At 42.2% G+C, this 25,274-nt stretch overlaps 1 protein-coding gene across 2 annotated transcripts in view; it reads left to right on the top strand.

The window, feature by feature from the left end:
* The window catches only part of COL14A1 (collagen type XIV alpha 1 chain), a 135,995-nt gene that overhangs the window by 22,182 nt on the left and 88,539 nt on the right, over nt 1-25,274 (top strand). Inside the window, exons 4-7 of one of the 2 annotated variants that reach the window (XM_063451103.1) lie at nt 2,449-2,592; nt 5,387-5,473; nt 17,473-17,628; nt 22,504-22,623. In XM_063451103.1, coding sequence (XP_063307173.1) covers nt 2,449-2,592; nt 5,387-5,473; nt 17,473-17,628; nt 22,504-22,623 — 507 coding nt within the window. The remainder of the gene's footprint in view (nt 1-2,448; nt 2,593-5,386; nt 5,474-17,472; nt 17,629-22,503; nt 22,624-25,274) is intronic. The other variant, XM_063451104.1, reaches the window with a different exon arrangement.

Below are 25,274 nucleotides of genomic sequence, written 5' to 3'. Positions count from 1 at the left end.
TTTTCCAATGATTAATCTACATAAATTCCCATATACGTTAACAGGAACTTCTATCGATAAATACATTGAAAAGTATTTCTAACAGATTGAGATCATTTGACGTGTGAGATGCTCATATGAAGAATAAAAAGGGAAACTGAAAATGTGGAGCTGGTGACAATATATTGTTGTTTCTTTTAATTTTGTATTATTATTAATACTATTTATTTCTGAAGTTGTGTCCTTAATTGCTTCTAAGTTCCTTGTATTGTCTATTAAACATTTCAAACTTGAATTGAAAATTTCATAATCAATGTGTATTCTTTCAACACTATTTTATCACCGTCACTCATCTCATACGCGTATGGAGAACTATGAGCTATACTGGTTCTGGCCCTTTCCATGATTATCTTAGGGCCGTGATGAATAGCTAGCGCTGGTAATAAATCGGAAAACCATACATTATTTCTTAAACAATGTTAATAAATCTAAAACCAAAGAAACAATTAAACCAGTGATCTCAAACTTTGCCCACCCAGAAGTTGATGGCCTAGAACATCCAGAACTCTTTGAATGTAATAACTGGCCAAAGAATCTTGGGAGTTGTAGTTCAGAAACAATGCTTGATCCAAACTTATGTAGTGATAGTTACTTTTTAACTAAGATAGAAGATTCAGGCATTGCGTATTTCAAATTCAGATTCAGTTCAGATTTTGCCTGCAATAAAATTCTTCATAGCTTCTTAAAATAATTTTGGTGCCGTAGGGCGTAAATTGACTGTATGCATAATTTCAAGTGCAAACACAGACAGAAGTGAGTGAGGAAAATGCCATTCTGATCAAATGAAAATGTATCATGTCAATGAGATGGTAAGGGAGATATTCATCCTTAAAGTACTTTTCTTTACATAAATCATAACAAAAAATCTCATATACACTGCGTGGTGTGTCCATTCTGTCTGCTTTGATGACTGTTCTATTTGCAATAGGGTGTTTTATACCACGTAGAATGATTCATAGTAGAAGACTTTAGCAATATGGTTGCAAGAGAAACCATGGACAGCTTTAAACTGAAAATGTTTTTTTTAATGCCTGTGAAATGCAGGGTTAGCATTGTACGTCTAGGGGATTCCCTATTATCAGTCCAAATCCATCCATGCTTAGACAGTGAGTGGCTGTTGAGTACTAGTCGTAACCTCCCGCTGCGTTCACACCCTATCATTGGATACTTTAGGAGGGTAAAGTAAAACTTCAATTATTTGAGAAGAAGAGGGGAATGACTTTGGTGTTGGATGAGTCTAAGGATTGGGTTGACACAAAACATGGTAGGCAGCCACTGATGCATTGCACTGATGATAAGAATTTATTTTTAGCTATCCCTTGCAGGCTTATAACCTCTGTCATCAGTGTGCAATTCGCGCTAAAGACAGAAGTCATTTTTGCACAGTATAGACAGTAAAAACCAGTCCCAAGCTGCCTAGGTCATATGTGCCAGGGGTGTAACTAGACCTCAGCTCTCAAGTGCAAATATCTCTAAATGTGCAAGGTTTCACGCAGAAATGCTTCACTTACAGACTCCTACCACTATGACCGATATGCACATACAGGCTCCTACCACTATGACCACATCTAAAAGCAGATGTGGCCCTGATGGTTGTAGTTTCCCTTTAAGATTGTCCAGGGCTCTAGACAGGTTGCCAGGTTGGGGTCACTCTACAACTCTGGCTTCTGTTTCTGTGAGGTGTGTGTTGACTGACTGTGTGTAGTGATGTGTGTGTGGACGAGGCAGGGTGAGAGCTGGTTTGGAGGAGGCTGAGTTTATCTGTGTGTACTGTTTTTTTGAGACATGCTGGTGAATTGCTTAAAGTGATCTGTACTTGATATTGCTACAGGCCACAATGCTCCTCAGCAAAGGGGACACAGGGCCAAGCAGGCATGAGGAAGCCTGGGTCCTAGGTTGCCACCTTGGTCGTTTAATGGGTAATCCAGTTTTGATGGAACAGAACCTACATAATTTTCAGACAGGCTGGAAGAATTTCAAAAACCTCGTCTTCATTTGGTCTGTTTGCCACTGGGCACAATATAATATTTAATTGCTGCTGTGGCTGGAAGCCAGCACATATTCAGACCCTGGTTAATTCCTGGCAGATCCTGACACTCTGTAACTGATATCATATTAATTAGAATTGAAATGATAGACTAGTATTATCTATCTATACTGGAAAAAGATATTGTTGACATGAAGAACTGAGTATGCAATACTTTACTTTCATCTCGTTCTGGGGCTTGCAGAGTTAATCTGCAAGTTAATAGAACTGAGGATACTTAATTTTGGTGATAGACGTCTCATTGTGACCTATAATATTGACCTTAATATGATTATCTTTGTGGAAAGCTCGATATTAATAATTTTGGTATAATTATATAACGATGATGACAGATCTCTGAGTGAATGTCTCCTTATTTTCAGGTGGGAAAATCAACGAACTAAATCTTCAAAACACTGCCGTTAATGCAGTCATTCAAAAACTTGATCCCATCCTAAGTTATACTGTACAGATCAGTGCATTTAATGAAGATGATGAAAGCAAACCGGTTCAAGGAGAGTTTAGAAGTAAGTAGCCACCATCAGAGGTCGTACCTAGAGTATTTGGCACCTGGGTATTCTTCCCTTGGCATTCCCTTTAACAATTAAAAAATTTTAAAACGCAAAGGGTTCTTATCACTAAATGTTGAAATGTGATGAATTGGAAACTGATCTAGCTGGACTTGATATTGTCATTTTTTTCTCGTCACCTCACCACCATTCACTGTTTAGTAAATATATCCTCACCTCTAATCACATATGTCGACCTATGCAGTAATAAATAATAAAAACTAAAAATTTACTGCATTGATATATACACAATTAACACAGCCTCTCTTCCCTTTGTCTCATTTGCACACTTTCCAATCTTTTTCATTCATTTTGGGTTCTCATGATATTTCCGTGGGTTCCGTGTATTTGGAACATGCATGTCGTAATCATTCTATACATTGTTTACTGTTATGGTATTGTCTTCCCTATTGCAGTGTAGTCTGATGGTGGGAAGAATATAATCATTTTTTATGTTTCTTATTCTAAATTTAAAGAATGGTCCACTAAGTCCACTGAATGAAGAATGAATTGCCATTCCTGTGCATTGTGTATTTGGGTTCCTGTTAAAAATATTAAAACCAGCTAGTTTCAAATTTCACCCCCATTCATTACCTCACTTGCCATATTTCATTCATTGATCCATATATTTCATAATTAATTTGTCTCTTTTATCCAGTGATCACACATGCAAAGTCATTCCATATTGCCTTCCTTTTGGCATATCATTTCACATTCAATCTCACATTTATCGCTGTGGCCCCCTGAAAGAGGAGGTGCATCATGACCCTCTTTCTCAGCAGCCGCACTAGGCTGTCACTCAGGACTCCCCATCTTTGTTCTTTATTGCTTACGGTAATAGACAGGTGCTTCAAATACAGTGCACCCCAAAAACGATAACTGGTGGCAAAAATGCAAATTTGAAATAAAAACTACCAAACCAGAAAAAAATAGGTTGGCTGAGAATGGTGTCTGCGACTGCATTATAGTACGTACACAGATCAAATGACAGTCTAAATATTATTTACAAAATACGACATTAAACATGAAGTGCCATGTGGTGCTCAATCTAATGTCACCCTTTCTCCTTATGTACAGTTTACATTGTATCTTATTTTTGATCACTGGATATCCCACCACAGTCTTTTTCTATGAAATAGCATTACTAAGACATTGCGTGACTGCAGGCCTGTTTTGAAAAACTTTATTACAATGCTATCTTATCAAAGGCAACAAAACCCAAACACTCTACAGGTAGGATAATTGGGCTTTGCTGTAGGGTGTGTCCTGGGCACAGCCAATGTGCATGTCTATATGAATGCACACTAACTATACAGCTTTGATAAGTCTGAGCCACCAGTAACTCGCAGCTGTTCACATTGCCCATTTTCTACAGAATTCAACGTGGTATAGATAAAGACAATTTTTAGGCACTGGGTTTTATGGTATGGGTATCTAGGGGAACCGGGCAATGGGCGTGAGATAGAACAGGTAGATGGACTAGGAGACTAAGGACCTTCTGACAGAATTGTAATTACCCATCAAACAAATGTAGGGTTGGGGAATGAGCACATGGAAGAGGGGAGAGCATGTGGGCCATCTCCATCACATTGTCTGGTCACTGGCACCCTATCCGCATAGCACACCTTCATATATTGATTATACCCCTAACTCCTCAAACACAGAGTGGGAAATAGTGTTTTCTCCCCTTTGGTTAGACTACTTCAGCAGCCAAGAATAATGCTGGATAATAAGGAAACAGCTATGCTTATTAACATTCCTGTAGCACCCAACATATATTGTAGTGCTTTACAGTTAGAGGGGATAGGGGATATAAAGAAGGCCTAACTCAACTCTGCTTAGTATACTTGCAATCTATGAGGATTTAAGGTAAACATATGTATATCCTCCCATTAACTTGTGTCCTCTGCACTGAACATTTCGATCGCATTAATCGCCTTTTATTCTTTTGAGCTACTCTATCAATCCCTGCTGTATTGTAAAGAGGACATCCTGGGCTTTCCGGTGATATGTCATGTGATACGCTGGGATGCTGGGAACTTCCACTTCATTCTCATCAAAAATAGATGGCATATTTTAAGACCATTTTTTCCTCTGTTCCCAGAAGGATATGTTCCACAAACAAGTGTAAGCACTTAGTAGATCAGCCCCTAGTTAAAAAAAAGTCAGGGGTATCCAAACATTAATACAAATCTAATTTAATTAAATTTAAATAAAGAGTGTTATGCTTGAGTATTTTAAATTAGATTTTCTTTTGGGATACTTTTGGGCTGATCTACTAAGAACTTACACTTGTTTGTGGACTTTAAGTGATGCGATTTTGAAGTTTCTTAGGTGTATAGCAGTTTTTATATATAGTATATTCTCATTGATTAGTATCATGATTTTCTTATATCTTGTATCTTGTTTTTATTTTAGAAGGTTATATTGTTTATTGCTCTCTCATATTTGTTATATTTTTTATATATGCATTGCATGCTGCTGGTTTTGTTAATATAGTACTCATTTTACATATTTTAAATGGTTTTGCTTGTGTGATTGGCTTTATATCTCCTATAAGATATGGCTTTAGAAACTGGATCTAATTTTGTTAGATGGCTGGATTAAAAAAATAAAAGGGTACGACTTAATTAGGTTGAGGTAATACGAGTAGCAATGCTAAATCGGTAAGGGTGACCTCATTGTTCTAATATTCTTTTAAGACTCTGCTCCTCATTATTTATTCTTACATTTTGTATTTTGCTGGTTATAGTAGTGGATTTGATGAAAAAAAGAAAAACAACAGACTCCAGCAAAAATCGCAAAGGAAAAAAAAAAGACAACAGAGTGCCTGAAGGAGGTATGGATCCTTTAAGCATACGGTAATCACTGCCAGCCGATCATTTACAGTAATAATTAATATACAGGTGCTTTGTGGACTTTTTGACAGCTTTGAGACTTCAGTAAGAATTTAATTAATCGGCAAATAGACAATTTGCATTAGTGTTTAACAGTCTATCAACGTAAAGGGACACTATAGTCACCAAAACAACTTTAGCTTAATTAAGTGGTTTTGGTGTAAAGATAATGCCTCTACAGTTTCACGGCCCAATTCTCTGTCATTTAGGAGTTAAATCACTTTATTTATGCAGCTCTAGGCACACCTCCCTGAGTGTGACTTACACAGCTTTTCTAAACACTTCCTGTAAAGAGTCATCTAATGCTTACACTTACTTTATTGCACAGTATGTTTAGTTTAGAATTTCTTATCTCCTGCTCTGTTAATAGCTTGCTAGACCTTGAAGAAGCCTCCTTTGTGTAATGAAAGTTCAATTTACAAAGCAGGAGATATATTTTTTAAAGTAAATAACATCTGATTGAAAATTAAACCATTTTGTTTTCATGCAGGCTGTGTCAGTCACACCCAGGGGAGGTGTGGCTAGGGTTGCATGGACAGAAATAAAAGTGATTTAACTCCTTAATGGCAGTGAATTGAGCAGTGAGACTGCAGGGGCATGATCTATACACCAGCACTGCTTCATTAACCTAAAGTTGTTTTGGTGACTATACTGTCCCTTTACATACACAAAATGGGAAATAAGATCTAGCTAGAGAGAAGTGCTCATTCTCATTAAAATGACTAACAATTTGTTTTGATGTCAATCAATTTAAAGATAAAGATACTGGTCTTGGTTCTATGGTTGTCGCAATCAGGTACCCAGAAGGTGGTGATGTTTGAGGTATCACGAATTTAAGAACATTTGACCACTAAAGGCAATCTATATGCGTGGACTTAAATAGACTTCATTAAATACCTGTGAATTGTTGCAAGTCAGTATATGGAAACAAGTCAGGTATATTGGGTTCATTTGATCATTTTAAATGCTAAATTTTGGGGGGTAAATAGCCATTCTTTGATATATTATTGTCTAAAATGACATTTATACACAGGGTGAGTCAAAAGGTAGAAACCACCAAAAACATTGTAGATCAATAATTGTTAATGTAACTTCATTGTTTTTTTTTTATTTTTTTTTAGACATTCTTTATTTATGAGAGATTTTTCAAGTAAGGAAGGGGTACAGAAAAAAGGAAAGGGAGGGGAGGGGCGGGGGAAACAAACATCAAATTGCAAAGAATGACATACATCGGCTCAGTATATCGAGCCCAGCATTGATACATAGTCGAGTATAATGTTTCACCAATGACATTGTCACAATCAATGTACAGCGTGTCCGCCTAAGCGGGTTGTGGTTGGCGATGTGGGGCGCCTGTGTAAAATGTATTACAGGCGCGTCTATAGCTGTCAGGTGAGTCAAAGGTTGGGTATAGGAGGGGGTGGCTGGGTCTGGGAACTAATCTTCGTCATAGGTAACCTCATTATTTAACACTAAGCATCTCGCCATTTTTGGAGCGTTTCTGACTCTTGACTCTCCCTAAAAATAATTTGTGTTGCACTCTTTATCCTGACAATAAACACAGTCTAAATCCAAATAATTCTTCTTAGTATGGTTTAATGTAAAACATTGCTTTAATTGTAACATTCCATATTTTAAATAAGGTGTGCATTATCTTTGGTTATTTTAACCGAATTCCATAGTGTGCAAGGCACGTAATCTCTTGGATATACAGATATATACTTGTTCGTCAAAGAAAACCTCTGAACAATGTGATATTATTCTACTGAATTACTGATGGGAAGAATTGTAGCTATGGGGAGCAAATAACTGAAACGTAATGGAATAGCTAAGACATTAGGACCAATATTAGAAACCGAAGTAAGCATTGGGGATTATGTATGAAATGTGTTGAGTTCCCTTTAACCCCTTAAGGACACATGACATGTGTGACATGTCATGATTACCTTTTATTCCAGAAGTTTGGTCCTTAAGGGGTTAATGTTTCCTCCAGTTTTTTAAACGTGGTCCATTTTCTTATGTATAAAAGTGTAATTACACTCTTTATTATATTAGTGACACTTTTTTTGTAGTGTGTCAAAATATTCCTTATTTTACTACTTTGAATTTTTCTCGTGAATTTTCGGCTCCTTTTTACCTACTGATTTTTATCATAGATTACATTCGCTAAATAGGACAAATTAGCAATCTTACTAGGGGGGTGAAAAAAGACTCATTTGTAATCTGAAGGATTTTTTTAATACATTAAACAAAAAGAATGTCAGTTGCTTAAAACCTGCCAATCTGACAGCGGGCTAAAAACTTGTCAGAAAGAAAGGGTGCAGTTTTCTATCTCTATTTTATATTCATTGCAAGTAAAAACAAAAGAATGAAGGAGCAGTTACTAACAGTTTGGTGGAAATATGAGAAAAACAGGCACAACTATAAAAAGTACCAGCAATCTTTCATAAAAAAGAAACACAACCTTTTTGTTAAAGGGACACTATAGTCACCTGAACAACTTCAGCTTAATGAGGTTGTTTAGGTGAGTGCTACAGCTACCCGGAGCCTTTTTCTTGTAAGCACTGTATTTTCTGAGAAAATGCAGTGTTTACATTGGAAGCTTGGAACACCTCTTGTTGCAGTCAATCAGACGGCCACCAGAGGGACTTCCGAGTTCAGAGGCCCTAAAAAGGCCTCTCGTCCGATGCATTCTGGGTGAATGCATCAGACGGGCTATCAGCACACAAAGCACTGTGAACGCGCTTTGTGTGCTGACAGCCTGTCAGCACTGCTGTGGGCGTGGCTTCAGCTGACAGCTGAAGCCCGAACCCACAGGGATGCTGTCTGGCCACAATAGTGGTTGAAGGGAGGGGGGGGACGGACCTACTCTCCTCCCCCCCCCCCCGGCCCCCACCCCTGAGCGGTGAGTGGGGGCCCTAAAAATAAGGGTGGCACATACTGCCCCCCCGGCCCCCACCCCTGTGCGGCGGGTGGGGGCACTAAAATTATCAATAAGGGGGGACCTATTGTCCCCCCCCGGCCCCCACCCCTGTGCGGTGGGTGGGGGCCTTAAAATAAAAAATAAGGGGGGGACATACTGCCCCCCCCCGGCCCCCACCCCTGTGCGGCGGGTGGGGGCCCTAAAATTCACAATAAGGGGGGGGGGCCTACTGCCCCCACCCCTGAGCGGTGGGTGGGGGCCCTAAAATTCACAATAAGGGGGGGGACCTACTGCCCCCCCCCCGGCCCCCACCCCTGAGCGGTGGGTGGGGGCCCTAAAATTCACAATAGGGGGGGGACCTACTGTCCCCCCCCGGCCCCCACCCCTGTGCGGCGGGTGGGGGCCCTAAAATTCACAATAAGGGGGGGGGACCTACTGCCCCCCCCCCGGCCCCCACCCCTGAGCGGTGGGTGGGGGCCCTAAAATTATCAATAGGGGGGGACCTATTGTCCCCCCCCGGCCCCCACCCCTGAGCGGTGGGTGGGGGCCCTAAATACAAAGGGGGTGGGGACCCTAGTTAACCCTCCCCCCCCCCCCCCCCCCAAAAAAAAAAAAACTTATCTCCCTACCTACCCCCTCACCCTAAAAATAATGAGGGGGGACCCTTTAACTAAAAACCTGTAAAGAAAAAAAAAATAAGATAAAAACAACTTACCATTCGATGTTTTCTTTCTTCTAAAATCTTCTTTCTTCAGCCCCAAAAAAGGCCAAATAAAAATCCATAATAACCGACGCAATAAAAAAAAAAAAAACCCGAGCGCAAAAAAAATAATCCATCTTCACCCATGGAGGGCTCCGCGCAGACTGAGCTCCGCAGGGCGGGGGAAGGCTTATAAAGCCTTGCCCCGCCCTGCAATTAGGCTAAGAACACTCTGATTGGTGGGTTTAAGCCAATCAGAGTGCTCTTTGTCATTTTACAAGCGTGGGAAAGTTCTTTGGAATTTTCCCACGCTTGTAAAATGACACAGAGCAATGTGATTGGATGGCTTGAAATCCATCCAATCACAGTGCTCTGTGTCATTTTACAAGCGTGGGAAAATTCCAAAGAACTTTCCCACGCTTGTAAAATGACAAAGAGCACTCTGATTGGCTTAAACCCACCAATCAGAGTGTTCTTAGCCTAATTGCAGGGCGGGGCAAGGCTTTATAAGCCTTCCCCCGCCCTGCGGAGCTCAGTCTGCGCGGAGCCCTCCATGGGTGAAGATGGATTATTTTTTTTTGCGCTCGGTTTTTTTTTTTTTTTTTTTAATTGCGTCGGTTATTATGGATTTTTATTTGGCCTTTTTTGGGGCTGAAGAAAGAAGATTTTAGAAGAAAGAAAACATCGAATGGTAAGTTGATTTTATCTCATTTTTTTACAGGTTTTTAGTTAATGGTCCCCCCTCATTATTTTTAGGGTGAGGGGGGTAGGTAGGGAGATATTTTTTTTGGGGGGGGGAGGGTTAACTAGGGTCCCCCCCCCCCCTTTGTATTTAGGGCCCCCACCCACCGCTCAGGGGTGGGGGCCGGGGGGGGGACAATAGGTCCCCCCCCCTTATTGATAATTTTAGGGCCCCCACCCGCCGCTCAGGGGTGGGGGCCGGGGGGGGGGACAGTAGGTCCCCCCCCCTTATTGATAATTTTAGGGCCCCCACCCGCCGCTCAGGGGTGGGGGCCGGGGGGGGGGACAGTAGGTCCCCCCCCTTATTGATAATTTTAGGGCCCCCACCCGCCGCTCAGGGGTGGGGGCCGGGGGGGGGGACAGTAGGTCCCCCCCCCTTATTGATAATTTTAGGGCCCCCACCCGCCGCTCAGGGGTGGGGGCCGGGGGGGGGGACAGTAGGTCCCCCCCCCTTATTGATAATTTTAGGGCCCCCACCCGCCGCTCAGGGGTGGGGGCCGGGGGGGGGGGGACAGTAGGTCCCCCCCCCTTATTGATAATTTTAGGGCCCCCACCCGCCGCACAGGGGTGGGGGCCGGGGGGGGGGGACAGTAGGTCCCCCCCCTTATTGATCATTTTAGGGCCCCCACCCGCCGCACAGGGGTGGGGGCCGGGGGGGGACAGTAGGTCCCCCCCCTTACTGATCATTTTAGGGCCCCCACCCGCCGCTCAGGGGTGGGGGCCGGGGGGGGCAGTAGGTCCCCCCCCTCATTGATAATTGTAGGGCCCCCACCCGCCGCTCAGGGGTGGGGGCCGGGGGGGGACAGTAGGTCCCCCCCTCATTGATAATTTTAGGGCCCCCACCCGCCGCACAGGGGTGGGGGCCGGGGGGGGGACAGTAGGTCCCCCCCCCTCATTGATAATTTTAGGGCCCCCACCCGCCGCACAGGGGTGGGGGCCGGGGGGGGACAGTAGGTCCCCCCCTCATTGATAATTTTAGGGGCCCCACCCGCCGCACAGGGGTGGGGGCCGGGGGGGGGACAGTAGGTCCCCCCCCTCATTGATAATTTTAGGGCCCCCACCCGCCGCACAGGGCGGGTGGGGGCCCTAAATTATTATTGATAATTTTAGAAAGCGAGCTGAGCTGTCAGTCAGACAGCTCAGCTCGCGAACGCGCATTCCGCGCACATGCGCGGTAAAGCGCTCAGGTTCTTCATAGGGCGGCATTCAATGCCGCTCTATGAAGAACGCGATTGGTCCAGCGCGAAGCCGTCCCATTGGGCCCCGCGATTTCGTCATTTTGACGAAAAAGGGGGCGCGGCCTAGCGGGGAGCTCGGCGCTGGAACGGAGGTAAGTTTTTAATATAAAAACACCGATTTTTTTTTTTTAATGAATGAAAGTTCATATAAAAGCAAGAAGGAAGGCTGGGGGACCTGTCTTTCTTGCTTTTATATGGTGACTATAGAGTCCCTTTAATAACTCCCAGTGTATTCTGTTAGAATAGGGCCATCCAGCAATTAGACATACAACTGCTGTGGTACTAGATCTCTTATATTTTGACTGAAAGATTGAGAAGGGCTCCTTTAACCCCTTGAGGACACATGACATGTGTGACATGTCATGATTCCCTTTTATTACAGAAGTTTGGTCCTTAAGGGGTTAATATGAGATGCATTTGCCATGGGTACCCCTGTCTGTGTATCTACCTTATTTTTTCTACCTCCTGCAATAAATAAGGACTTAACATTATTGGCCAAGATATTATTGGAAGCATTTGTTGCTACAGATTTTGGCTTTTGTCATACATTTAAGAAGATGCTATCTCCCTTCACAAAGAATCCGAGGAGCTGTTCCAGGAACATCTGGAAGGTGGGCAGGGGATTATTCAATGTACTCCTGGCTGTCTATCCCAGTTACTTTACATTATTTATTAGTTTAAAATGCAATTTTGTGTCTGTACTTGTTTTGTGCATGTGACTGTATTTCGATTTTTTTTTCTCCTGATTTCGTTTAGTTTATTTTTATTATTATTCACTAACAATTGCATATCTTTTTATTGTTCTCTAATAATTTTATGTTGCAGAGTCATTCTATTTTATTATTCTTTTATTTATTGTACAGTATTTTGATTGTGATGGGAGAAACAATGGCCAGTAGTGATTCGACACACAGAAGATTTTTTCTTTTTTTTTTTTTTCTTGTTTATTGTTTTGTACATTGCTGAGGGTGTTTGTCTAAATGGGAATGGAGTTTAGCAGCCCGCTGCGTCCTACGTGCTTTAGGTTTATAATAGGGTTAGGCTCGTGGGTTTGTGTAAAGGGTAGTGTGGTTATATTTAAGATAACGGGGATAGTGGAAAAGCTCCAAATAAAACACAGACAGTGCATGATAAAATTGTGAGGGAGAAAATTAAAATTAGGTACTTTATTTCTCAGACTCTTTGATACAAACATTAAAACATTAATACGGTATTTTCATTTTGTTACATTTGTTACATTTAATTACTACAACTTTAGTCTAAATGGCTGCTCTAAGCACTATCACAACTGCATGATTCTGAAGTTAAAGGGACACTGCAGCCACTGTATCTGTTTCATCTTGTTGAACTGGTTATAGCGTCTGGAGTTTGCTATTCTTTCACTCAGTGCTAAACAGTTTTTACTGTTTTTATTTTTTGTTTTAATGCTAAACAAGAGTCCTTAGCAGTCCATCCCCTCTGTGCTGCTCGGGCTACCGAGGAAGTGTGTAATCTATGTCTTGGCCAACTCCTCCATGAGGGGCAAGGCTTTTTGGTGGCCAGGGACCCTTATTTAGTGTTATACTGCTTAAGAATGGTTACCCACAGAATGGAGAGACAGTGCCAGGGGACTCCAGGCACTAAACAGAAATAAAATGTTTATAGTGTGTACAGTGTCCCTTTAACTGTGTATAGAGCAACCTGAGCCAACTCTCATCTCTGAGAGTGACTTAGAATTGCAATGATTTGTGAAAATCGCTGCAGCTCCAAGTGCTGTCAACCAGGCAGTGGTGAGCTCAGTTTTGGCTGCCTAATATAGAAAGTCCACGTTTTGCTCATGTTTTGACAAGAGACCAACTATTTTTTTTTTTTTTTTTTTTTTAAATTCAAAGTTTATTAAGTTGATAAGTACATACAATGAAAAGAATGCACTCTAACTGAGAATGCATACTTATCAGAAAGCAATATAACCAAAGGGTGATACATAAAAAGAGAAATTACATAATCATCGAAGAGAGACATCCATATGGAGTCTACTACACTTTTATATAACGCCATCGTCTAACAGAATAACACTAGGCTTGCTGTTGCCAAACACACAAGACAGTGGTAAAATAGCCGGGTTAGTATGATATGGTGAGGCCTGGATACCCCAGGGGCATACAGGGTGGATGTGGTATTGCACAGCTTAAGGCCGGCATTTATGCCAGTAGTGCGTTGCACAAACGGGACTGTGTAAGGTTGCGGAATAAGACCTAGCTGATTACCGTGTCACAAAGTCTGTGATTTAGTCATTGAGAGGTACAGCAAGTATCCGGCTGGTCAATTATTTTGCTATAGGAGAACCTTGGGTTAGTTGGTTATACATTGTGCTTGTAGGCAGTCCCAGGTGCGAGTTTAGGTGTACTGGTCTTTGGTGGTCCACTCTCACTCGGGAGAGGGATAGTGTATGTGGACGCCTCAGAGAGTGTGTGGCACATTCAAGAAGCCAACTTTCAGTCAGAGGCAGAAGATCAGCATATCACCCCTCTCTACCCCTCCCAATCCCACATACATACTTTGTAAAAAATTTCTTATGTTATAATTTTTTTCTTTTTTATTGAATTTATTTATTCTTGTTTTACGATTATTATGTTTTTATTTCCCCTCTCGTATTCTCTCTTTGCTGTTGTTGCCCTTATATTCCATTAGTCTCTCATTGTCCCCTCTTCCTATATTCTACATCTTTCCTTATCCTCAGATTTTTAACAACTTATTCTAATTTGTATTGTTTTTTTATTATGCCACCTACTTCAGATTGGTGCTGATTATTATTATTATTATTATTATTATTATAATTAATTAATTTATTTATTCATAATTTTGATATTTTGAGGATGCAGCCAATCAATTTGGTCTGAATACACTACCTGGTTTATATAATTCTTTAAATAAATGTTGTACACCATGCTGAATGTGTTTAACCTTTTCACACTTATGCCTAAATACTCTAGAGATTCTAGAGCAGTATTTCTCAAACCGGTCCTCAAGACCCACCAACAGTCCAGGTTTTGTTAGTATCTCCACTGGAATAAAACAGGGAAATACATAAATCCTGGACTGTTGGTGGGCCATGAGGACTGGTTTGACAACCACTGCTCTAGAGGGATATTTTTTTTTGCCTGTCTCCTGTTTGTTTGCCTGTCTCATTTTACTAATGTACATGTACTTAAAAAATATAACATTGCTCAAATAGTGCACATTACCACTCATCAAAACCGCCAAATTGATGGTGTGTATATATGGACCACAGAAGTGATGTAGGTAGAGGATCAGAGCAGCTTTAATATCATATCATATATTATAAGTATGCTTATATATTATATTTATATAGTGCTAACAGTTGTACTTGACACTTTACATTATAGAACAGGGGAGTTGCTATAGGTGTCTCTATGTCTCTATATAGATTTATATTCCACTTGCAGGTGTACTTATCAGTTTAAAGGTTACATTGTCATAGATAGGTGGTGTATAAAGTGCAGTATTTGTACAGATTATAGTCCAGACACTATAAGTAGAAACATTAATACACAAAGTCCCTGCGCTTTAGGTGGAGCTTAAAATATGAGTGGCAAAGGGATATATAGCTGTTCAGGTGGACAATGTATAGTTCATTAGAGTTCTGTCAATAAATGTGACAAGATAAAAAACAGTTTTCTGAAATAATTTCGTTTGTTAGTGTAAGTCTAAACCGTAGTTTAGGGGATGCTCAGTAATGTTATTTACTACTTTGAAATCTTGGATGGGTGACGAGAGACTGAAAACCCTTCAAGGAAATATGTTTCCTTATTTGAAAGTATGATAACAGAAACATTCTATAGAAAAGGAACCAGGTGAGCCAAAGAACAAGTGCGTACAATAATACAGACATCCAACCAACCAGCTCACTAATGATATCTACTGATGGATAAACTGTATCAGCCTTTCCAAATTTTATTTTCTATAATTTCTACCACTTGGCTTTATCTTGTAGAAGTCATGGAACAACATCCATTCAGTTATTGCCTATTTTCAAACTGATGTTTTATGCCGTATTCAAAATAATTAAATTCCTAGAACACCCCACTTTAGAATAGTTGCACTGTTTCTTACATGAGTTGGATAATTTGGTCTGTTTGAAGGATATTCATTATTTTAAAAACTGCACCTCATTTGATGTCAATGAAGAACATTCCCCATCAATCTGAATATTTGATTGTAGTTCATGAAGAATTGAGGATCTGCAGGTTACCTAACAGCTCTTGACAGAGTACCAGTATTAATGCTGTCAAATCCAATGTTCTTATAATGTTAATGAACATGTATATTTTAGCTAATCCTTTCTTTCTATTGTATGCAATATGGTTGATTCTTATATAATTATTTACACTCAATGCCCTTTTCTGTCTGGAGGAATGGAGAAAATTAAGTTGAAAGTGTCCACTTGTTTAAAATTCCAATCGTCTCTATGATTACATTTGTATATAGTAGACAAGCCTACCTTGATATACAATGAAAAGCTTGTTATCTTATGATTCAAAACGCATAGGTAAGCCTTCAAAACAGGTCAATACATCCATGCAGTGACAAACAATGACGCCATCATGTATATAAAAGTATATTATAATCTCTTAATTTACAGGACAGGAAGATGTCACTGTTGTTAAATCTACATAATGATGTGTGATGTTTAAGTGTTTAATATCTGTTTTATGCCTTATCTCATATTTTTTATTCCATTTTAGGGATGACATTTCGGTAAAATTCGTCTACAAGAAGCAGGAAAAACAGACATTACTATGAATGCGGTCAATAATTAATACCTCTAAACATTTAACGCTTCATATTATATCAAATTATTCCTCTTATCCATTTTATTTTTTTTCTATCTATTATAGTATTTTTTTTTTAGAATGTATTTTCTAATAAAATGTTTGCTTATGTACATGTTAATAAAAGAATAACAACAATTGTGTTAAATGTTTCTTCTGAGGCAGAAACACATTTCATAAAACAAGGTTACTGCTAGAATCACGTTTATTTAACATGCGGTGGCAATAACTCCATCAGAATGTTAATTACAAATCTTGCTATATTTGTGAATCTCACACAAAGATCTTTCATTCAGGATAATATTTGGCAAAAACAACCAAGAATTTTTACTATCCTGTAAGGTACTCATTCGGTGATTACTCTCAAGTTAACTATGTGTTAAAAAAATTTAAAGTATTGAAACGTGTTAAATGTCAAAGTCCGTAGAATTTTGACAGACATATTATTTTATTTTAAAAAATAATTTTGTGAAATGAACATCTAGATCAGGGCTGTCCAACCTGCGGCCCCCCAGATGTTGCTGAACTACGACTCCCATGATTCCCTGGCTATCTATTTAATTGAAAGACTCATGGGAGTTGTAGTTCAGCAACATCTGGGGGGCAGCAGGTTGGACAGGCCTGATCTAGATTATATTCTTACTGTCTTTCATTGCATGTTTCACTATATTGATAATGTCAACATTAGTATTTACATAATCTGTTGGTTTCTTTCTTCCACTGAAGACCAATACTGACATAACTAATGGCCGAATATTAGCCAGTATGATTAATCTGCGTCTGTATCTATACAAAATCAAGCTGTTTAATGCTTAAATCGTGAGTCAAAAAGCATCCTTGTGGCTACCAATTCTGTTAACATGAGAACTCAACTTGCAAAACGTAGGACCATATGGCTAAAGTAAAAAATCTTTAAATTAGCAGCAATGGGAATTTGGTCCAACTGTGTTTTTTCTTTAATCATACAAAGTACCTCCAAAATCAATAGACTTTTTTGTTTGCAAAAAAAATCCTAACGTCTCCCCCCAACTTGGTAATAACTAATTTTAAAGTAACCGAACATGAAATGAATTTTGTTCCAGGTATACAAGATGTCATAAAAATATATCTTTCCAATCGGAACTCAAGTGAAATAAATAAAAAAGAACTCTATGCATCCCTCATTGTTTGTAGATTCACATGACGGTAACATTCTCCTATACGAATCATCGAGGACTGTCATCTAAAGAGGTTTAAATTTACCAAATCCCTTTTAACATCAATGCTTGATTGGGTTGAAAGAAATTCCATCTGCGCACCAGATCTCATTAAACCAATTATCTTTGCAGGGAATAATAATGCTGGTAATGTGACAAGTTTTCTGTTTGCGAACGATGTACAACATGTTTAACCCTTCCTTCATCCGTGGGCTTCCAACGCATTGTATACCTTTCTGGGACTTTATGGGTGAAGATCTGCAAAAAAAAAAAAAAAAGATCTATGTTCATATATGTCATTATTATTTCAGATGGTCAATTTTCCTGTAAAACACCAGCGATTGCTGACATTGTGATCTTGGTCGATGGATCATGGAGTATTGGGAGAATCAACTTCAGACTCGTTCGGCTTTTCATAGAGAATCTAGTGGCTGCTTTTGATGTTGGCACTGATAAAACAAGAATAGGTAGAGTAACTTTCAGGGTTTCTGTGCTTCCATAGATGGAGTTTCTATGAATTTATTAGCAGTTTATATTTTTTTTTAAAAAGGGAATGATATTACTATATAGGCAATAACAGTTTATTTATACATTGAGAACAATCTATACATGTGGTCTCTAAAATGGATGCATGAATGCATGTTCATCTATTTGCATCAACTGGAGTCAACCTCTTAACATGTAATATTACTATACCTTTATCTCCATGGGTGGACAAAATGTAGATCCCCAGATTTCGTAGAACTGTAGCTTCCTTGATGTATTACCAATCTAAAGGCTGGCAAAGCATCACAGCATTTGTAGTTTTGCAACATGCAGGGAACTAACTTTTGCCTAGTCCTGTTTTACTCCATACATTGGCTAACATATCTCGAGCACCATATCTGATTATCTAATTATCTAATATTTTTTTTATCTGTCTAAAGATGACTATGTCATGCCCTCTTTTGTTCAGTATTTAAACTTTATTAACAATCCAGCGTATCCCACAGATCACCATGTAAAAAAATAACAATTTAACTTTCGAAAGTATTAAAGAAATTCAGGAGAACTCTACTGATTGATTCTACATCTGTATGTTAGGGTCTACACCCTTTTAACTGAAGGAATGTTGGCAATTCACATAACATGTCTGACAGATATTGTGCAATAATGTCTGTGTCATATTTTCTGTTAAGATGCTTATATCTGCACATCAAATCAAAGACATATATACACCTACAGTGTAATGTGATATGAAGTTTTATACAATGAATGCTTGGCATAAAGTAGTCATTTTAGGTTTTTCTTTCAGAATTTCACATAAGTAAAATATAGGTTTCTGTAAAATGTTGCAAAATGTGTGTTTAAATATGCAAATTATCTGCAGAACATAAAATACTACAGGACAATACATTAAGACAATCTATGTGAATAAAGTTGGTGGCCATGATAATTAATAAAATAAATATTGACCAAAGGCTAGCACAACCATCATAAGAAAGTCCTGTAGAATAAAGTTGCACTGGTTACAATATTGCCAAACCATTCATGTGACCAGAAAATCAATGTGGGGATTTGCACTAAGGCAGGTTGATCCATTCCTGGGACAATTTTAGAGACCCTGATTTAGGAGTGTAATCGTTCTTCATTCACCTACTAACATTGTGCAGTTATATAACCAGAACTGGTTTTATTGTCTCACAATTATGGTTTCTGACTCCACTTAGACTTGGAGGTTTGTTTCAGTTTGAATTGCAATTAATCCGAATTTGGGCAGATAGGGTGATCAGTCGAAATCCTGAATTCTGAGCAGAAATGTTGCTGAATCACGAAATGTGCAATGGCCGAGCATGTCTGCTTTGATTTGTGATTTGAATTCCGCTTGTAGCCCCAAAAAGATAAATGACGGATGGGGAAAAAAGATAATTAATGGCTAGGGAACAATCACAAAATGTCACTAAATTTTAGTCACACATCAAGTTAGAAATGAGCAATAGAAGGAAACAATGAGGAGTATTAAAAAAAAAGAAATCAATATTTCTATATTATATTTAAAGGACCACTCTAGTGCCAGGAAAACATACTTGTTTTCCTGGCACTAGAGTGCCCTGTGGGTGCCCCCACCCTCAGGATCCCCCTCCCGCCCGGCTCTGGAAATGGGAAAAGGGGTAAAACGTACCTTTTTCCAGCGCTGGGCAGGGAGATCTCTGCCTCCGATACTCCTCCGTTCCGCCCCGTCGGCTGAATGCGCACGCGCGGCAAGAGCTGCGCGCGCATTCAGCCGGTCGCATAGGAAAGCATTTACAATGCTTTCCTATGGACGCTTGCGTGCTCTCACTGTGATTTTCCCAGTGAGAATCACGCAAGCGCCTCTAGCGGCTGTCAGTGAGACAGCCACTAGAGGCTTTGGGGGAAGGCTTAACCCATTAATAAATATAGCAGTTTCTCTGACCAGGGTCTTTCCCCTGGTGGGCGCCGAGGGTGGCCCTGGTGTTTCGCCGCCGCCGCCGGCGGGCGGGCTTCCGGCGTGGTGGCTGAAGCTGTGGAGGATGTCTCCGTGGGACCTCCGGCCCAGGTGGGTATTTAGTGGGTGTAGCGGGTGTTGAGGGGCAAGCTTTACCCGGGATCAGCCCACTCCTTCCCCTTCTCCTCACCTCCTTCATCTCCTCTCCATGTGCAGGGGGGGACCCGGTTAGGAGTCGTTCCAGTCGGGCCCAGAAGTTCTGGAATATCCGGTCCAGGTTGGTCGGCTGGGGCAGCGTGAATGTAGGCTGGGATACAGCCTCCGCTATCTTGCTGGGTCCAGCCCGTCCAGGGCCCCAGTCTGGGTAGTCAGCTGCAGTCAATGTCTCTGTACTTGCTGTGTTGGTGGAGACCGGGATAACCCCCTCCGGTCCATAGGGGGGGGAACGGGAGCCGGAACTGATCTTGTCCACGCTTTGCGACGACGGGAGAGCGGCCGCCTCCCCCGTGTCCGCCTCGTGAGTAGGCCGCAACGGCTGGATATTCGGGACTTTGGCATACAGCCTCGGGAGAGGTGTCATTCTGCCGGTCTCGGTGTCCTGAGTCGAGTAGTGGCCAAAGTGGGTCGGGTCACAGGTTCCGTTTAGCGATTTTTAGGTTGCTTTGTGCGTGGCTGCTGGAGCTTCAGCAGCACACGTCTGCTCCCTTCTGCAGTCAGGCCCTGCCCCGCCTAACTGGTGCTTTTAATCTGTCTGAAAGCTATTCTGGGTTATTCAATAAAGTTTTTATTATCAGGAATTAAATGTGAAATTTTGGCTAGAATTGCCAAATTAAAACATGCGTGACATAGAGAACTTGTTTAGTTCTACTATTTTGGCAGAAAATGTGATATTCCCTCAAATCCACATTTTAGTGAATAACCCTGAATATTTTGGATCACCCTATTTCTCCTCTTACTCAACGTTTGTTGCCAATCGCCTGTAATTATTTCTTGTCCCGCCCCACCCCCTCTTCTTTTGAGTAGCTGCTAGATTCTATTTTATTATATTCACAATGTTTCTCTGACATTTATAATTTATTTATATTACTTTATTTCTTACTTAACGCTTCTGATAAAACTAATTTATCTAATTAAGCTGTGTAAACATTACCGGTATCTTAAAGTAATAGTCTATAGAAATCGGTCTTTCCTGAAATATTCCCCCTGTTTTTAAAGTCACTTTCTATGTAGCAACTAAATGTTAATAAAAAAAACATACAATATTATTTTATATCAATCATTGCAATGTAAATAAGTGTTAATGTAACAGTTCCAAATTAAAAGACACTCCATTACCCAAGAAACATGAATAAATAAATGTGAAATATAAACTCTGATAAACAGAAGCAAGAGGGAAAAGGACCATATATCGGAGGCTCTGAAACTGGAAGATAATAGGGATTCACCAAAAACCTATATGACGATAAACATAGAGGGGTATACTACAACAGTAGTAGCAAATATCCAGGAGCTTCCTAATTAAGTATTTTAGAGGAATATAGTATAAGATACAATACGCAACAATATGTATGGCAAAGGTGACTAAAATCCTGGAGGAGGGTATAGTCCCAGGATGAATGAAACCTCTTGCCAAATATTATACTTCCATAAGGATAGAAGGTATATTAGCAATAAGATGTTATATTATTGACTATTACCAAACAAATATATACAAGCAAAAAAACAGTATAGCGAACTGGTTGCTAAAAGCAATAAAAATATCGCTATGAAAACAACTGAGAAGTAGGGCTACCCCCTACGAAACGCGTCAGCCGATCTAAAGAAACGACCACACAGCAGACAGCCAGCCAGGGTACTGTTGGAAGGACTTTGACATCACCCCGGATCCCAGTCAGCATACCGACACTATCTAGCAAGCAGTGCTGTTCCCCCGAAGTGAGGCTCGAGGTGAGGCTCGCACTGCGGAACGCACGCCGTCCTCACCGGCGGTCACTGTTTGGATGTCAGGTTAACGAACAGCATCCTCATCCATCCGTGCCTGGGAAGAAAGTTGTCCTTCATTTTTTACCCTTACTTGACTGGTATGAACATTGTGGACTATCTTTTTATTATATTTTATATTTTTAGCAACATTTTGAAATAAATTGTTTTTTCACCTTCTCAGTTGTTTTCATAGCGATATTTGTATTGCTTTTAGCAACCAGTTCGCTATACTGGTTTTTTTGCTTGTAAATATTTGTTTGGTAATAGTCAATAATATAACACCTTATTGCTTTTTGACTATTATACCTTCTATCCTTATGGAAGTATAATATTTGGCAAGAGGTTTCATTTATCCTGGGACTATACCCTCCTCCAGGATTTTAGTCACCTTTGCCATACATATTGTTGCGTATTGTATCTTATACTATATTCCTCTAAAATACTTAATTAGGAAGCTCCTGGATATTTGCTACTACTGTTGTAGTATACCCCTCTATGAATAAATAAATAAATAAATAAATAAAAATCACTATTTAGTAGATAAACCCCCATGCATTATGCATTTTTTTTCATTGGGGGTATATCTGCATATACAGTTTGCAAAAGGTGCAGATCTCTTGCCAAAAGCATTTGCTAGCCCTCCCCTCCTAACCCCACCCAGACTTTCTGTGGCTGTCCAATCACAGACTTCCCAATGCAGCTCAAGTCTTTGCAAGGTAGTTTCCCTGACCAATTGCTGCCTCTGGAGTTTAGTTCCGCTGAGCTAACTAAACCAGGAAGTTTAGTTCTGATTGAGCGCCAGGGAAATATAACCAGATTCATTTATACCAGTGACAATTTCTGTTTGGAATCTGTTCCTTATGCATGTGTGCAGCCATTGTATTGAAATAATTTCTCCTCTTCCTTATGTCAGGCCTGGCACAGTACAGTGGGGATCCCAGGATAGAATGGCATCTGAATGCATACAATACAAAAGACGCTGTGGTAGATGCGGTCCGAAACCTGCCTTACAAAGGAGGAAACACATTAACAGGTAACTTCTTAGAATTGTGCCGTTAGTTTTTTTTTCTCTATCTTTTTTATAATGTACAAGGCTTAGAAGTGACAAAGTGACCAATCAATTCTAGTCTGAGATACAACATAGCGATTAACACCTGAAAGAAACTAGTTATTTGTTAAATAAGAAAGACGAACGAGTGAGCAAAAGACGGAAGTGTGAGAGCAAATAAAAGACACGAATGAGTAGATAGATGCAGGTACGATGCCCTCTAACGATAACATTTAGCTTATGTCATTTTATCTAATTGTAACTTGCTAAAGTTCAATTAAGTCAGGGAATCTTTATAAATTTACCGCATACCTTCCCAGTTTTACAATCAAGTAGTTCAGAGGCGGCTCTAGACTTTATGAGGCCTTAGGCGAAACGCAAACATGAGGCCCCACTAACAAAAAAGTGTCACATATACACATTGACGCACTGTCTACCTGTGTATGTGCCTGAGAGTGTGTCTGACAGAGAGTATCCTTGTGTGTGCGAATGTATGTCTCTGTGAGCATGTTTGTGTTTTTGTCTGAGACCCTATGTGTATGGGGTAGCTGATGGTGAGAGGGAGCGGGGGGTGTGATGGTGAGAGGGAGTGGACGGTGATGGTGAAAGGGAGCGGGGGGTTGATGGTAATGTGAGAGGGAGCAGGGGGTGATAGTAATGTGAGAGTGAGAGGGGGTAATGTGAGAGTGAGAGGGGGTAATGTGAGAGTGAGAGGGGGTAATGTGAGAGTGAGAGGGGGTAATGTGAGAGTGAGGGGGTTAATGTGAGAGTGAGGGGGTTAATGTGAGAGGGGGTAATGTGAGAGTGAGAGGGGGTAATGTGAGAGTGAGAGGGGGGTAATGTGAGAGTGAGAGGGGGGTAATGTGAGAGTGGGGCGCGTAATGTGAGAGTGGGGGGGTAATGTGAGAGTGGGGGGGGTAATGTGAGAGTGAGAGGGGGTAATGTGAGAGTGAGAAGGGGGTGATGTGAGAAGGAGGGGGTGATGGTGAGTGGGGGGAAGCTGAGGGTGGTGACGGAGGGTTATGCTGAGGGTGGTGATGCTGAGGGTGGTGGGGGGTAATGCTGAGGGTGGTGAGGGGTGATGCTGAGGGTGGTGATGCTGAGGGTGGTGATGCTGAAGGTGGTGGGGGGAGTGATGCTGAGGGGTGGTGAAGCTGAGGGTGGGGTGAGGCTGAGGGTGGTGGGGGGTGAGGCTGAGGGTGAAGGGGTAATGGTGAGGGTGGTGGGGGTGAGGCTGAGGGTGGGCAGGGGTGAAGCTGAGGGTGGGCAGGGGTGAAGCTGAGGGTGGGCAGGGGTGAAGCTGAGGGTGGGCAGGGGTGAAGCTGAGGGTGGTGGGGGGTGATGGTGGTGGGGTGATGGTGACGGTGGTGGTGGGTGTAGCTGAGGGTGGTGGGGGTGAGGCTGAGGGTGGTGGGGGTGATGGTGGGGAGGGGTGATGGTGAGGGTGGTGAGGGGTGATGGTGGTGGGGGGGTGATGGTGGTGGGGGTTAAGCTGAGGGTGGTGGGGGGTGAGGCTGAGGGTGGTGATGGTGGATGATGGTGGTGGGGAATGAGGCTGAGGTTGGTGGGGGGTGATGGTGACGGTGGTGGGGGGGTGAAGCTGATGGTGGTGGTGGGTGTAGCTGAGGGTGGTGGGGGTGAGGCTGAGGGTGGTGGGGGTGATGGTAGGGAGGGGTGAAGCTGAGGGTGGCGGGGGTGATGGTGGTGGGGGGTGAGGCTGAGGGTGGTGGGGGGTGATGGTGAGGGTGGGGGTGAGGCTGATGGTGGTGGGGGGTGAAGCTGAGGGTGGTGGGGGTGATGGTGGTGGGGGTGATGGGGGTGAGGCTGAGGGTGGTGGGGTTGATGGTGGTGGGGGGGTGAAGCTGAGGGTGGTGGGGGGTGATGGTGGTGGGGGGTGAGGCTGAGGGTGGTGGGGGGTGATGGTGAGGGTGGGGGTGAGGCTGATGGTGGTGGGGGGTGAAGCTGAGGGTGGTGGGGGTGATGGTGGGGGTGAGGCTGATGGTGGTGGGGGGTGAAGCTGAGGGTGGTGGGGGTGATGGTGGTGGGGGTGATGGTGGTGGTGAGGCTGAGGGTGGGGTGGTGGGGGTGAGGCTGAGGGTGGTGGGGTTGATGGTGGTGGGGGGGTGAAGCTGAGGGTGGTGGGGGGTGATGGTGGTGGGGGGTGAGGCTGAGGGTGGTGGGGGGTGATGGTGAGGGTGGGGGTGAGGCTGATGGTGGTGGGGGGTGAAGCTGAGGGTGGTGGGGGTGATGGTGGTGGGGGGTGAGGGTGAGGGTGGGGGTGAGGCTGATGGTGGTGGGGGGTGAAGCTGAGGGTGGTGGGGGTGGGGGTGAGGCTGAGGGTGGTGAGGGTGATGGTGGTGGTGAGGCTGAGGGTGGGGTGGTGGGGGTGAGGCTGAGGGTGGTGGGGGGTGATGGTGGTGGTGGGGGGGTGAAGCTGAGGGTGGTGGGGGTGATGGTGGTGGGGGTGAGGCTGAGGGTGGTGAGGGTGATGGTGGTGGTGAGGCTGAGGGTGGGGTGGTGGGGGTGAGGCTGAGGGTGGTGGGGGTTGAAGCTGAGGTTGGTGGGGGGGTGATGGTGATGGTGGGGGGTGAAGCTGAGGGTGGTGGCGGGTGATGGTGGTGGTGGGGGGGTGAAGC

The sequence above is a fragment of the Pelobates fuscus genome, chromosome 4, assembly GCF_036172605.1.
Source record: "Pelobates fuscus isolate aPelFus1 chromosome 4, aPelFus1.pri, whole genome shotgun sequence".
Lineage (NCBI taxonomy): Eukaryota > Metazoa > Chordata > Amphibia > Anura > Pelobatidae > Pelobates > Pelobates fuscus.
This window is presented reverse-complemented; position numbering and strand designations above follow the sequence as displayed.